The following is a 15,171-nucleotide window of genomic DNA, read 5'->3' as shown; positions in this document are numbered from 1 at the left end:
CATTGTGGCGGCACCTGTAGTCCCTGCTACTTGGGAGGCTGAGGCAAGAGAATCACTTAAGCTCAAGAGTTTGAGGTTGCCGTGAGCTGTAACGCCACAGCACTCTACTGAGGGTGACATAGTGAGACTCTGTCTCAAATAAAAAAAAAAAGAAGAAGAAGAAAATGTTCTGTGGTCGGTCAAAGAGATGAGCATGCCTCAGGGAAGTGGTGACCCTTGGGACAGTAGAGGGAAGAATTAGAGCCAAGCTGGCCTCGGTGATGGTCTGTGATGAGGGAATACTGAGTGAGGGCAGTGTTTTTTCTTAAGCCAGGATTTTGAGAATGTTGAAAATACCCTATCTTGTAACAATCGGCAAATTTCATCTTGTAACAATTGTTACAATATCTTGTAACTATTGTTAGTCATTTGGCAAATCTCATCTTTTTTTTTTTTTTTTTGAGACAGAGTCTCACTTTGGTAGAGTGCCATGATCCACCTGCCTCGGCCTCCCAGAGTGCTAAGATTATAGGCGTGAGCCACCTCACCTGGCCCATTGGCAAATCTTAAATTACTTATAAACAGGTAATTTGGGATATTCAGAGAACAAGTGTCAAGATACTTGAGCCTGGCTGAGGGTCACTTTCCTTTGCATTCCAGGTGACTACAAACTATCCTGCCACTGTCTGTGTGTGTAGACAGAACTCTTGACTTCTAGGACACCTCATGTTACAGTTTTGTGTAACTGAAACGGAGTGATGATAACTTGACTGATTGGAAATGCCTAAAACTTAAGTCAAAAGGAAACAAATGAACAGCTGGAGTTGAGTAAGATTAGCCTAGTCAGTTATATACAGGGTGTCCATAAAGTTCGTGTGCAATTTAAAGTAGTTGGCTATTTCAAATTGCACACAAACTTGATGGACACCCTGTATATGAGGTTATACATGCAAAGCATACTTGGGAGTCGGAAACTGCGGTAGAGGCTGGGTGTGGTGGCGCCTGCCTGTAACCCCAGTACTCTGGGAGGCCAAGGTAGGTGGATCGCCTGAGCTCACAAGTTTGAGACCAGCCTGAGCTAGAGTGAGACTGTCTCTAAAAATAGCCGGGTGTTGTGGCGGCTGGCTATAATCCCAGCTACTCAGGAGGCTGAGGCGAGAGAATCGCTTGAGCCCAGGAATCAGAGGTTGCCATGAGCTATGGCACCATGACACTCTACTGAGGGGTACTCTCTGTATACAAAAAAAAAAAAAAAAAAAGGAAGAAAGAAACTGCAATAGAGCTGAGATTGGAAAGATAGAAGAGATCTTACATGGAGTAAGATCATGTCATTATTTGGCGTCTGGAAGATTAAAGAGCTCTTGCAATGTTATTAATGTAGAAAACTATGAGCCAGCTGAGTGTGGTGGTTCATGCCTGTAACCTTATTACTTTAGAAGGCTGAGGCAGGAGGATTGATTACTTGAGGCCAGGAGTTTGAGACCAGCCTGAGCAAAAGCAAGACCTCATCTCTACAAAAAGTAGAAAACTTAGCTGGGCCTGGTGGCACTTGCCTATAGTCCCAGCTACTCAGGCTTAGGCAGAGGATCACTTGAGCCCAGGAGTTATGACTTTGCCACTGCAATCTTAAGTGTGGGTAACAGAGGCAGACACGGTCTCAAAAAAATAAAAGTGAACTGTGAGCCATTTTTGGATGTGTTACTAATTTGTGATGATTCTTAAAAGATCCGTCTTGTTTTATGTCCTCCATTTTATGCCCAGATTGGATTTGTAAGTGAATGTTTGCATATTGAGTATATTCATAGTGAAAGAATCAGGGGATTAGAGAAATTCTGTGGTTTCCTCTTCCTGATGACATCTTTCCTTTCCCAGATGGCCAAAAAGGCTTTGAAATCTGAGTCAGCTGCCTCAAGCACAGCGAAGGAAGATAAACAGCCCACACCAGAGCCTGTGGAAAAGCCACCCAGAGAACCTGCACGGTGAGAAGATGCCCTTTTGTGATGTTAAGTAAAATACGGGGCTAGTTGGTCACTGTTAGCATTGTCTCCTTTGGGCCATGTGACCTGCTAGCGGTTCCAAAGTTACTTGCATAAGGTACTATGGCAAATACCTTGGGAAAATAAGAATGTTGAAGATGGGGGTGTCTGGGATCCCTGGTAGAACCTCCTGATTGGCTAGTCCTCAGAGGTTCTTTCTACATTTCTCTCTTCCTCCCTGGCCTGTAATGTTAGTACTTCCTGTGGATACATAATCTCTTAATGTAGTCAGGAAGCAGTATTCAGATCTGTGGTCGAACACCAAGATAATTGCTGAACCAGGGGGTCATGAGTTTAGATACCTTTGAGTGCCTGGTAGGAAATATAAAGCAGTTAAGTGGGCCTGCGATAGGCCATGAGCATAGGACTGTAAGCCAGAGAGGGCACACTCTTCAGCTTCTTGTGATTGTTGTTCCATGGGAATTTCTAAGGATTCCCAAATTTCCGTTCATATTTTTCTGAGACATCCAAGTTTTTGGTGACATTTGCCAGCTTCTGAATGTCGGCAATCTATTTTTGAAAAAAAAACTAAATAAAACTTCACATGTGGTAGACAGCAAGACATATCTGCCAGCTGGGTTTGGCCTCCAGGCTGCCAGTTTGCCCCTCTCTTAAGTTCTTACTTGAAACATACTAACTGATCCCAATGATAGATGAACTGTATTTTTAAAAGGTGATTTTCAGTGTTCCATGACTGTGCGGTACGCTTTTTATTCTGAGAAATCTCAAAATCCTGTTCATAAGTGTGTTGTAGGCAAAAGGGGCAAAGTGGAGACCAGTCTATTGATTCTCTCACATGAGGGTTGGACTGGGCAGCTGGAAGAAGATCTAGACTTCAAGGTGAGATCGTTAGATTATCAGTTGGTTGCCAAGGTGGACTTGTAGTTATTATCCTCTATTCATGGTTCTTACATATTGGAAAGCATTGTTTGGTCCATATAAACCAAAAGGGTTAGAGAGCACAAAGGCTAATAAAGTATCTGGAAGGAGTATCATTGCCCATAGTTCCTTTAGGGTTCTCTTACATGGAGTTTAAACTTCATGTTGCAGTTTATATTTACATTCATTATAAATGGAGGCTTTTATAAATAAAGGTGTGTCCAGCCAACCTCTCTGTTTTTTGGGGGGAGGCAAACTTTTGCTGTGTTCCCCAGACTGGTCTTGAACTCCTGAGCTCAAGTGATCGTCCTGTAGCAGCCTCCCAGGAGCTGGGATTACAGGCATGTGCTTCTGTGCCTGGCTTCTCCTTTTTTTTCTTTTCTTTTTTTTTTTTTTGGAAACAAAGCCTCAAGCTATCACCCTGGATAGAATGCCATAGTATCACAGCTCACAGCAACCTCCAACTCCTGGGCTCAAGCGATTTTCCTGCCTCCACCTCCCAAGTAGCAGGGACTACAGCACCTGCCACAACGCCCAGCTATTTTGGCTTCTCCTTTTTTTTTAAATGGAGAGTCTTTAGTTTGTGAAGCCCTCTATTTAATTTGAGGCTTCAGATATCAAAAAAGTTGTGGCTATTTGGGTGAGTATCAGCAATAGTAAAACTGATATGCTTTATTTGCAGGCAGCTCCGGAATGCTCCAACCACCATTGGAATTACCGCTTTGAAGGCAGCTTTTAAGACTCTGTCTCGTGCACAGGATCCTGAGGCAGCCTTTGCAAAACTGGACCAGAAAGATCTGGTACTTCCTGGTCAAGTACCTGTATCATCATCATCATCATCATCAGCCCTCAAAAACAAAAGACTGAGAAAAGATGAAAACGAAAGTTCAGCCCCTGCTGAGGGCGAGGGTGGCTCAGAACTGCAGCCCAAGAACAAGCGTATGACAATAAGCAGATTGGTTTTGGAGGAGGACAGCCAGAGTACTGAGTCGAGCCCAGGCCTCAACTCCTCCCTGGAGAGCATCCCAGCCTCACCATCCAAGCCCACCGTTCTCAACCAAGCCCTCCCAAGGGAGAAGAATCCCAAGTATGAAGACCTTCTTTGTAGAAATTTTGGGGCTGGTTGGTGGTCCTGGTTGGGCCTGGTTTTACTTCCATGAATGAAGTCACTTTCAGCTAAGTGATTCACCACCAAGCCTTACTCAGACTGCTAGAATGTGACTCAGGAGCGGGGAGTGACGACGTAGCTGTCCCTGCCAGCTCTGAAGCCTTACACGTGGGCTTCCAAGCATTGCACTAGGGTGTGAGTGAGGATGGAAAGGCTTCAGAGCTTCCTGCTCATCGCTGCTTTCATTTTTAGCAAATATTTGAATACTTTGACTACTAAATATTAGTCTTGCTTGTTAAAAGAAATTTGTTTGAATTGGGCTACGTTATCTTTTGATCCTTAAAAGAGACTGATGAATATTTATAGTTTTGTACCTTTTATGAGCATGTGAGACTTGGCAGATCCAGTATGTACTTACTGATCTCCCATATGCTTCTAGGTACTGTGGGGCAGTCATTAGAATACTTGACTTTTTCTCTCCCATCGTGACTCCCACCTTGGCCTTTGCTATCCTCTGTGCCCTGTTGTGGATCCTCCCTCCAGGCTAACTGGTCTGCTTGCCCTCTGGAACATGCTGTTTGTCTCTACTACTGTACTTTTGCTTTCTCTCATTCCCCACAGCGGACTCTCATCCCTCCATCATTGCTTGTCCAGATTCCATTCGTCCTTCAAAGGAAGGGAAGCCGTTGTTGATTAAGTGCTTTCATGTATTATCTTACTGAATCTCTACAATCCTCACTCTGTGAGGTGCTATATTAACCCCATGATATAGATGAGGAAGGCTCAGAACACTTACTAGCTTACCTGAAGTCACACAACTGAAAGTGGCAAAGTTGGGCTCTGGGATTTTTAATCGAAGTCAGTGTTGACATAAAAGCCCATAGCCTATCAACCATGTACACCACGTTGCCTCTCAAATTCTCCCTCCATGGACTCTCCCTGGTCACCCCTGCTGTAAGTGATCAACCTCGCTGATCTTCCAAGGCCATCTCTCCCATACCCTGTGTTGTATTATTGGGGGAGCTATGCTCTGGCATGCATTGTACTAAGTGACCCAGAGGGCTGTGGCATCTGATAAGTGATGTATTCTTAGGCACAAATTTGTACTACGTGCACTGCTAGCATTTGCAAGTGAGTCGTTGGCTGGCAAATGGACATAGCTGACGGGCAGCAGATGCAGCTCCATGCACGTTATTCTCATTTGATACCTCATTGATACCTCAGACAGTCCTGTGAAGTGTAGTTATTGCTCCCATGAACCGGTGAGGAAACTAGAGGGAGTGCAGGATTACAGTGGGAAGGGGGAGGTTTAGTGAAGGTTTCAGGCATAATCCACCTCTCCCATATATCAGGGGTATGAAGTGTGATGAGAACTCTAAAGCAGGGTTTGGCAAGCTATGATTCTTGGGCCAAATCTGCCTGCTGCCTGTTTTTGTAAATAAAGATTTATTGGAACACATCACAGCCATCCTTTACAAAGTATGTTCTAGGCTGGCTTTTGGTGCAATGATGATGAGCTAAGTAGTTGCAACAAAGACAGTAAGGCTTGCAAAGCTGAAAATAAAAATACTAACTGGTAATCTCTTTGCAGAAAAGAGTGTCTAGTGATCCCTGCTCCAAAGGAGGGATGTGTGAGGTACCCTGGGAGCTCATGGAAGGAGGAACTGAGCCTGCTTAGCAAGTTTTAAGTGGGACAAACCTGTAGAGGAGCAAACCTTGAGCTGGTCTCGAAGGATGAATAGGAAGGCGTCAAGCCTGTTGGAGGATGGGCTTCTAGGCAGTGGGAACTTCTTATGCACAGGCATGAGAAACCCTGCTATGTTCCAGAAAGTTCCATGTGGTCTATGTGCCAGGAGAGGAGAAAACTAGGCACAGGAGAAAAGGAAGGGAGAAGAGCCTGGATGGGTAGATAGGCCAGATCTTGAGTTTCTATTAGTCTATCAGGCAGAGGTTCTCAAACTGGGCTTCATGACAGTTACCTGTGGAATGTTCCAAAAGTGCATGCTCCCACACTTCTGACTACCGAATTAGAAGAGGTGGGAGAATGCTCTGTAATCTACTGTTCTATACCACAGCTTATAGAATTCTAATACAACTAATCAGAAGGCCTGATTAGATACCCCTGATGGCTTTTGAACAGACATTGAGAGAAGGAGAGGCTGGAGACTGCTGCTAGTGGAGCAGGGAAAGGGAAGGCAGGGTTAGAGGCTGTCACATGAAGGGCAGGGCCATAACCTTACATTTTCATATCTCTCATGGCACCTTGCACATAACAAGTGTTTTCTAGGGATTAACCAAATAAGCATTTTTAGTTCTTACATTTTAAACTTGTGTAAAAGGCCAGCACAGGGTTAATACTTTAGGCATGGTGGGCCATGAAAGTTCTCCATTGTATATTCTTTTTTTGTTTTTGTTACAATCTTTTAAAAATGTAAAAAACATTCTTTAGTACAGACCTCAGCAGCCACAGACTATAGTCTGCCACTCTTCACAAGTTCTGACTTTGCCAGTGAAGACCAAAAGAACCTGGAAGCGGCCCCACTTGCCCAGCCACCTGACAATTAGGAAGAGGTCCCAGACCTCTGCCCCTTCCACATGAGCAGTCAGGAGAGGTAGTCACCATGACACTGTCATCTGAAAGATTTCATAGACCCTTTAAAATAATTACCAAAACGTGTACAGATTAATAATGCTGAGAGTTCAGAGGAGGGGACAGTTACAAACACTGCAGGAAGAGAAGACAGCTACTCAGGAAGTGCCAGACCGCAGGGCACTGAGGTTCAAATAGGTTTATCTGAGCACTGGGATAAGCAGATAGAAAAACTCCATCTGACTTTGATTTATAAATAATTAACGCAGTAACATCCTGATAAAGGAAAACCTTGTAATTTTTTTTTTCACCTGTCTCAAGCAAATTATTCTCAAGTAACATTTTGGGGGATATGATCCAATTTAAAACAAGTGAGAGGAAATAGTCCACCATTTGTCTGAGCCACTTGGGCCGGTAATTTTATTGAAAATTTACAGACCCAGGGAATTTGAGCCTGGGTACTTACTAACCAAATTGCTTTCATTATTCACTTGCAAGATTCCTAGACTATGTTAAAAATAAGTTTCTCTTCCGTGGTGGTGGTAGGGAGACAGAAGTATGTCTCTACTCTCGTGGTCAAGTTTTGCAGGTCATTTTGATCTCTATAAATTCTTCAAAATTCTTAATTTAGATGTTTTTCATGTTTGTTTTGTAAAAGATGATATAATCCTGAGGTCAGATTTGTGCTGTGCCCAGGGCAATTATATTATTAATCATGTAAACATGGTTAAAGTTAGTTAGAAGAGGCAGGTCATAATTTTCATTCAATAATTTGGTTTTCATGATTTTCTAACTTTGGGATTATTTTTGGCTATACTCAAGTACTTAACATTTCATTTTCATAGGAAAGATTCTTATTTGTTATTTTAATCTTTGATGGTATATTTCCTTTGTGACTCCTTAATGATTCCAATATTAATTTAGCTGATAGATCTCCAGCTCATGGTAGGGTGTTACTGTGCTAGGTGTTTGGATAGACAGAAGAAGATGTGGCCCCTGCCTTCAAGGTCTACCTGGTTTGGGGTACAGGGTGAAAAGGCTGTTGGTAAAGTGGAAGCCCCTGCTGTGGCACTGGAGTGGAGCTTTGTATGTTGGAATGATGGCCTGGAAAGATGGCTGGGATTTCATTTGGCAGGGAAAGGACTTCCAAGCAGAAGGAACAGGATAGGGAGAGGCAGGAAAGTGCAGAGCTTCTAGAGGAAGGAGTGGAGCAGAGGGGCTCTGCCGTTTGTGTGGGTATGGTAGGGAGCTGGTGAGGAGCAGTGGGTAGGAAACGGATGGGGGCCAGCCTGGATGGTCTGGACTCCCCAATATAGACATTTAACCTCCACTGCTTAGGCAGTGAGAAGCCATCAGGAATAGGGGAGGGATGTAATTTTAGGATGATTGTCCTGGTGGCTTTGGAAGGCCAAGAGGCTAGTGGCAGACTCCATTAAGAGGCTAGTACTCTGGAAGTGAGAACAATGTAACTTGAATATTGTACGCTCATTAATTTGAATAATGTTTAAAAAAAAAAAAGAGGCTAGTGTAATACTGGTGAAAGGCACCATAGGCTTAACCGAGAGGTATCGGGAGGGAAGGGACATCTGTCCAGACAGGAAGACAGGGCATGTCTCAGGAAGAGAGTTTGTAGATTCTAGGTTAGATGAATACAAAGACCCTTAAAAACTCAAAACTAAATGAAAAAAATACCCAGGAAAATGAGCAGATTTTTTGAGGGGGATGGTGATAAACTTAGTGCGAAGTTTCAAGGATGTTACATGGAGATGTCTAGCCAGCCCAGGAGAAAGGGCACAAAAGGACAGTGGATGGGGAGTTTGAGTAGGTGAATCTCGAGTGGTCAGAACAGAACGGGGAGAAGTGGAGTATGGGACTCCAGGGAGCGAAGGACAGACTGTGGGATGATCTAGGATGACTGTTTGACACCGTGTCCTCTCATTAATCTCCCCTCAGAATATCCAAAGGCAAATGGAACAACTCTAATGGGGTTGAAGAAAAAGACACTTGGGTGGAAGAGAACGAACTGTTTGCAGTCCAGGGTAAGCAGTACATTCTCCTTGGCCTCTCCTGGGTGCTTGCTGACATAGAGATGCATGTTACTGTCATGTTAACATTCCACAAACTGCTGGTCTCCAAATTAGAGAAAGTTAAATTTAGTTCCTGATCTTATTTTGATTTCCGAAGAGTCAGTTTTATGTCTTTTCTCATTAAACAACAGAGGCTGTAACAGCTCTGAGATCCTGTTTAAGCTTTAAAAAAAAAAAAAAAAAAAGTGGGGCGGCGCCTGTGGCTCAAAGGGGTAGGGCGCCAGCCCCATATGCCGGAGGTGGCGGGTTCAAACTCAGGCCCAGCCAGAAACTGCAAAAAAAAAAGATAGACCATAAAGCAAGACTTTTATTTTAAGAAAAATTCTGATTTTCTTTTAATAACTTCGTGATATTTAATTGATATTATTCCTAACATCTTTTAATTAGACATGGTAGTTAGAGTTCAGTTCATTCCCTGCATTTCCTGTTTAAAAATGTTTTACCAGTTTCTACATATACAATTTTTTCTAAGATACGAAACTTTACTTTTCCATAATTATTTAATAATAACTTCACAGCATTTGCATCAGAATCTCTCTCACCACATATTTTGTATTCTAGTGGAAATAACTAACTGCTAAACCTTCATTTGAAGGGGGCTGTAAAGATCTTTACAACATGCAATACTAATCCTTTGCCAGTCTCAGAGGTTTTGTCCTCGAAATACCTTCACTGGCTGAAATGTAGTTAGCAAGATCAAGATAACATGGAAAATGGAAGCAGTAACAGAAAAACAATTAAAATGGCATTAAATATTTTATTGTTTTATTTATTTGTTATTTTTATTTATTTATTTATTTTGAGACAATCTCAAGCTGTCTCCCTGGGTAAAGTGCTGTGGCAGCATAGCTCACAGCAATCCCAAACTTGGGCTCCAGCAATCTTCTTGCCTCAGTTTTTTTTTTGGAGACAGAGTTTCACTTTGTGGCCCTCGGTAGAGTGCCATGGTGTCACAGCTCACAGCAACCTCAAACTCTTGGGCTTGAGTGATTCTCTTGCTTCAACCTCCCAAGTAGCTGGGACTAGAGGCACCCACCACAGCACCAGGCTATTTTTTGTGGTAATTGTCGTTGTTTAGCAGGCCCAGGTTGGGTTTAAACCCACTAGCCCTGGTGTATGTGGCTAACACCCTAACCACTGAGCTCTGGGCACCCAGCCAGTTATTCTACTTTTGGTAGAGACAGGTCTCACTTGCTCAGGCTGGTCTCAAACTTGTGAGCTCAAGCAATCCACTCGCCTTGACCTCCCAGAGTGCTAGAATTACAGGCTTGAGCCACCTTGCCTGGCCTTATTTATTTATTTGTTTTTTGGGAGACAAAGACTCACTTTGTTGCCCTCAATAGAGTACCACAGCACCATAGCTCACAGCAACCTCAAACTCTTGGGCTTACTCAATTCTCTCTCTTTTTTTTTTTTTTTTGAGACAGAGCCTCAAGCTGTTGCCCTGGGTAGAGTGCCATGGCATCACAGCTTACAGCAACCTCCAACTTCTGGGCTCAAGTGATTCTCCTGCCTCCGCCTCCCAAGTAGCTGGGACTACAGGTGCCCACCACAATACCCAGCTATTTTTTGTTGGAGCCATCATTGTTGTTTGGTAGGCCCAGGCTGGATTCGAACCTGCCAGCTCAGGTGTATGTGGCTGGTGCCTTAGCCGTTTGAGCCACAGGCAAGGAGCCTTAAGTGATTCCCTTGCCTCAGCCTCCCAAGTAGCTGGGACTATAGACGACCGCCACAATGCCTAGCTATTTTTAGAGATGAGGTCTCACTCTGGCTCGGGCTGATCTTGAACTGTGAGAATTATAGGCGTGAACCACTGCACCTGGCCCTATTTTTATTTACTTTTTTTGAGGAAGAATCTCACTCTATTGCCCTGGGTAGAGTGCCATGGTGTCAGTCTGGCTTCACAGCAACTTCAAACTGCTGGGCTCAAGTGATCCTCCTGCCTCAGTCTCCCAAGAAGTTGGAACGATAGGCACCCACCACAACACCGCCTAGTTTTTCTGTTTTTAGTAGAGATAGGGTCTTGCTTTGCTTAGGCTGGTCTTGAACTCCTGGGCTCAAGGGATCCTCCCACCTTGGCTTCCCAGAGTGTTAGGATTACAGGCATGAACCACTGTGCCCAACCAACATCAAATGTTTTAAAACAAATTGATACAAAAATTCTAGAAAAGATCTGCTTCCAGTGCGGTCTAGATATATTAGCTTTAGAAATCTGCTTCCAGGGTGGGAAAGAGTGGCTCAAAGGAGTAGGGCGCCTGTGGCTCAAAGGAGTAGGGCGCTAGCCCTATATACTGGAGGTGGCAGTTTCAAACCTGGCCCCGGCCAAAAACTGCAAAAATAAAAAAATCTGCTTCCACCATAGTATGAACTACTTCCATAATTTAAATGTAAATAATAGCCAGGTTCTATAGCTCACGCTTGTAATACCAGCACTTTGGGAGGCCAAGACAGAAAGATAACTTGAGGCCAAGAGTTCAGATCCTGCTTGGGCAACATAGAATCTCTAAAGACCTCATCTCTAAAGAAAAAAATAACAAGTTACCTGAGTTTGATGGCATATGCCCGAAGTCCCAGCTACTCTGGAGGCTGAGGCAGGAGGATTCCTTGAGCTCAAGAGTTCAGGATTATAGATAGCCCAGCCTGAGCAAAGTGAGAGCCTGTCTCTACAAAAAAATAGAAAAATTAGCTGGGAGTGTTGGCACACACTTGTAGTCCCAGCTACTGGGAAGGCTAAGGATATTTACAAGAAAATCCCTTTATAGAGCCATCTTCTTCAATTGGTTCAGAGACGGTGCTTAAGAGGGTGGCAGACACTGTAGCAAGGTTGATGTTTATGTAACTTTGCCTTTTAACTGGCATCTGTTGGCTTAAAATTGCCTGTGTCTTTTTTTGTTTGTTTGTTTGGAGACAGAATCTCACTATGTCACCCTTGGTAGAGAGCCATCACAGCTCCCAGCAACCTCAAACTATTGGGCTTAAGTGATTCTCTTGCCTCAGCCTCCCAAGTAGCTGGGACTACAGGCACCCACCACAACGCTCAGCTTTTTTTTTGTTGCATTTGTTTAGCTGGCCTGAGCTGGGTTTGAACCCGCCACCCTCAGTGTATGGGGCTGGCGCCGTAACCACTGTGCTATGGACACCGAGCCAGCCTGTGTGTTTTTTGCATATATTCTCTCCTATGGCCTCTAGCCTTTTAAAAAATCATCTTGATGGTTGGGAATGGTGGCTCATGCCTGGGAGGTCAAGGTAGGAGGCCTTGGGCTCAGGAGTTCAAGACCAGACTGAGCAAAAATGAGACCCTATCTTTGCTAAAAATAGAAAAATAAGCTAGGCACTGTGGCAGGCACCTGTAGTCCCAGCTACTCAGGAGGCTGCAGCAAGAGGATCACTTGAGCCCAGGAGTTTGAACTTGCTGTGAGCTATGATGAAGCCACGTCACTCTACCCAGGGCAACCGACGGAGACTGTCTCACAAAAAAATACCAAATAAACAAAAAATAGGGTGGCGCCTGTGGCTCAGTCGGTAAGGCGCCGGCCCCATATACCCAGGGTGGCGGGTTCAAACCCGGCCCCGGCCAAACTGCAACCAAAAAATAGCCGGGCGTTGTGGTGGGCGCCTGTAGTCCCAGCTACTCGGGAGGCTGAGGCAAGAGAATCGCTTAAGCCCAAGAGTTGGAGGTTGCTGTGAGCTGTGTGAGGCCACGGCACTCTACCGAGGGCCATAAAGTGAGACTCTGTCTCTACAAAAAAAATAAATAAATAAAAAAAAACAAAAAACAAAAAATAATGTTAGTTTTATTAAAAAGCTAAAAATCCACCATTAGCCAGCATTCAGCATTTACTGAGTGCCTATAAAGTACACTTGCATTGAACAGATTCTCATGGACTGAATGGTGTTTACAAACAAAGGACAAAAGTAAATTATCCTTTAGTAATGTCCTTTCTCTTCTCAATGCTTGTGAAATTTGAATCAGGTTTTCTCTATGGAGACTTTCTGTGTCTTTTTCTCATGGTTTGTACAGAGAAAGGTGATCTCTGAAATGAGTCTCCTTTTAATGTTTTCCAGCAGCATCAGATGAAGATCATCCAACCAGTGTAACAAAAAAGCAGGTAATTTAAAATTCTTTCTCAAAACTGGCTAGATGGGTAGAGCAGAGGTAAAATAAGCCCCTGTCTCATAGGAATGGACTACCCATGTACCCAGTAAAAATCTTTTTTGAGATTTTTAAATATTTCCAAGTAAGTTAAAGTAATAGTCATTTTCTTGAAGAAACACCTAGGAGGACAGAAGTCTGACACACTTTCCGGACAGGGGACAACATAAGACCTTTGAAGTCCAGAACACAGAACTGATTTTTTTTTTTTTTTTTTGAGACAGTCTTACCATGTTGCCCTTGGTAGAGTGCTATGGCGTCACAGCTCATGGCAACCTCAAACTCTTGGGCTTAAGCGATTCTCTTGCCTCAGCCTCCCCAGTAGCTGGGACTACAGGCACCCGCCACAACGCCCAGCTATTTTTTTTTTTTGTAGAGACAGAGTCTCACTTTATGGCCCTCGGTAGAGTGCCGTGGCCTCACACAGCTCACAGCAACCTCCAACTCCTGAGCTTAAGCGATTCTCTTGCCTCAGCCTCCCGAGTAGCTGGGACTACAGGCGCCCGCCACAACGCCTGGCTCTTTTTGGTTGCAGTTCAGCCGGGGCTGAGTTTGAACCCGCCACCCTCGGGTATATGGGGCCGGCACCTTACCGACTGAGCCACAGGCGCCGCCCATGCCCAGCTATTTTTATTGTTGTAGTTGTCATTGTTGTTTGGCAGGCCCAGGTTGGGTTCAAACCCGCCAGCCCCAGTATATGTGGCCAGCGCCCTAACCACTGAGCAATAGGCGCCGAGCCACAGAAGTGATTCTTGAGGATGAAATGGCAGGACATTGAGAATTATTAAATATCCAGATCTACAGCGTTCACTATGTTTTAAAAACATAAACCCGCTCTGGGAGGCTGAGCTCACGAGTTTAAGATCAGCCTGAGCAAGAGTGAGACTCTATCTTTAAAAAATAGCCAGGTGGGGCGGCACCTGTGGCTCAGTCAGTAAGGCGCCGGCCACATATACCGAGGGTGGCGGGTTCAAACCCGGCCCCGGCCAAACTGCAACCAAAAAATAGCCGGGCGTTGTGGCAGGCGCCTGTGGTCCCAGCTACTCGGGAGGCTGAGGCAAGAGAATCGCTTAAGCCCAGGAGTTGGAGGTTGCTGTGAGCTGCGTGAGGCCACAGCAGTCTACCAAGGGCCATAAAGTGAGACTCTGTCTCTACAAAAAAATAAAAAATAAATAAAAAAAAAAAATAGCCAGGTAGGGTGGCGCCTGTGGCTCAGTGAGTGGGGCGCCAACCCCATATACCGAGGGTGGCGGGTTCAAACCCAGCCGTGGCTGAACTGCAACCAAAAAATAGCTGGGCGTTGTGGCGGGCACCTGTAGTCCCAGCTGCTCGGGAGGCTGAGGCAGGAGAATCGTGGAAGCCCAAGAGCTGGAGGTTGCTGTGAGTCCTGTGACATCATGGAACTCTATCGAAGGCAGTAAAGTGAGACTTTGTCTCTACAAAAAAAAATAAAAAATAGCCAGGTGTTTTGGTGCCTGCCTGTCATTCCAGCTACTTGGGAGGGGTGTGAGGAAAGAGGATTGCTTGTGCCCAAGAGTTTGAGGTTGCTTGTGTCCAAGAGTATGACACCCTGGCACTCTACCGAGGGCAACAAAATGAGACTGTCTCAAAAATAAATAAAAATATAGGCCGGGGCTCAGCGCCTGTAGCTCAGCAGCTAGGGCACTGGCTACATATACCAGGGCCTGTGGGTTCAAACCCAGCCTGGGCCTGCCAAACAGCAATGACAACAACAACAAAAAGAAAAATAGCTGGGTGTTGCAGCAGGCACCTGTAGTCCTAGCTACTTGGGAGGCCTAGGCAAGAGAATCACTTGAGCACAAGAGTTGTTTTGTTTTTTTTTTTTGAGACAGAGCCTCAAGCTATGGCCCTGGGTAGAGTGCTGTGGTGTCACGGCTCACAGCAACCTCTAACTCCTGGGCTTAAGCGATTCTCTTGCCTCAGCCTCCCAAGTAGCTGGGACTACAGGCACTCACCACAGTGCCTGACTATTTTTTTGTTGTAGTTTTGAACCTACCACCCTAGGTATATGGGGCTGGGGCCTTACTCACTGAGCGACAGGCGCCACTCTTGAGCACAAGAGTGAGCTATGACGCTATGGTACTCTACTGAGGGTAACAAAATGTATATATATATATATATATACACACATAGGCTGAGTGTGGTGGCTCATGCCTGTCATCCTAGCACTCTGGGGGCCAAGGCAGGTGGATTGCCTGAGCTCACAGTTCGAGACCAGCCTGAGCCAGAGCAAGACCTCATCTCTAAAAATAGCCGGGTGTCGTGGTAGGTGCCTGTACTCCCAGCTACTTGGGAGGCTGAGGCAAGAGAATCACTTG

The 15,171-nt window shown here is 44.8% G+C and overlaps 1 protein-coding gene across 4 annotated transcripts in view; it reads left to right on the top strand.

Moving 5' to 3' along the window:
• The window catches only part of TERF2 (telomeric repeat binding factor 2), a 37,548-nt gene that overhangs the window by 20,997 nt on the left and 1,380 nt on the right, over window positions 1-15,171 (top strand). For 2 of the 4 annotated variants that reach the window (XM_053605076.1, XM_053605056.1), the window contains 4 exons: window positions 1,852-1,958; window positions 3,577-3,981; window positions 8,546-8,631; window positions 12,745-12,788. In XM_053605076.1, the coding sequence (XP_053461051.1) occupies window positions 1,852-1,958; window positions 3,577-3,981; window positions 8,546-8,631; window positions 12,745-12,788 (642 nt within the window). The remainder of the gene's footprint in view (window positions 1-1,851; window positions 1,959-3,576; window positions 3,982-8,545; window positions 8,632-12,744; window positions 12,789-15,171) is intronic. The other 2 variants (XM_053605066.1, XM_053605086.1) reach the window with 2 other exon arrangements.

Source organism: Nycticebus coucang, chromosome 2 (assembly GCF_027406575.1).
Source record: "Nycticebus coucang isolate mNycCou1 chromosome 2, mNycCou1.pri, whole genome shotgun sequence".
Taxonomy (NCBI): domain Eukaryota; kingdom Metazoa; phylum Chordata; class Mammalia; order Primates; family Lorisidae; genus Nycticebus; species Nycticebus coucang.
This window is presented reverse-complemented; position numbering and strand designations above follow the sequence as displayed.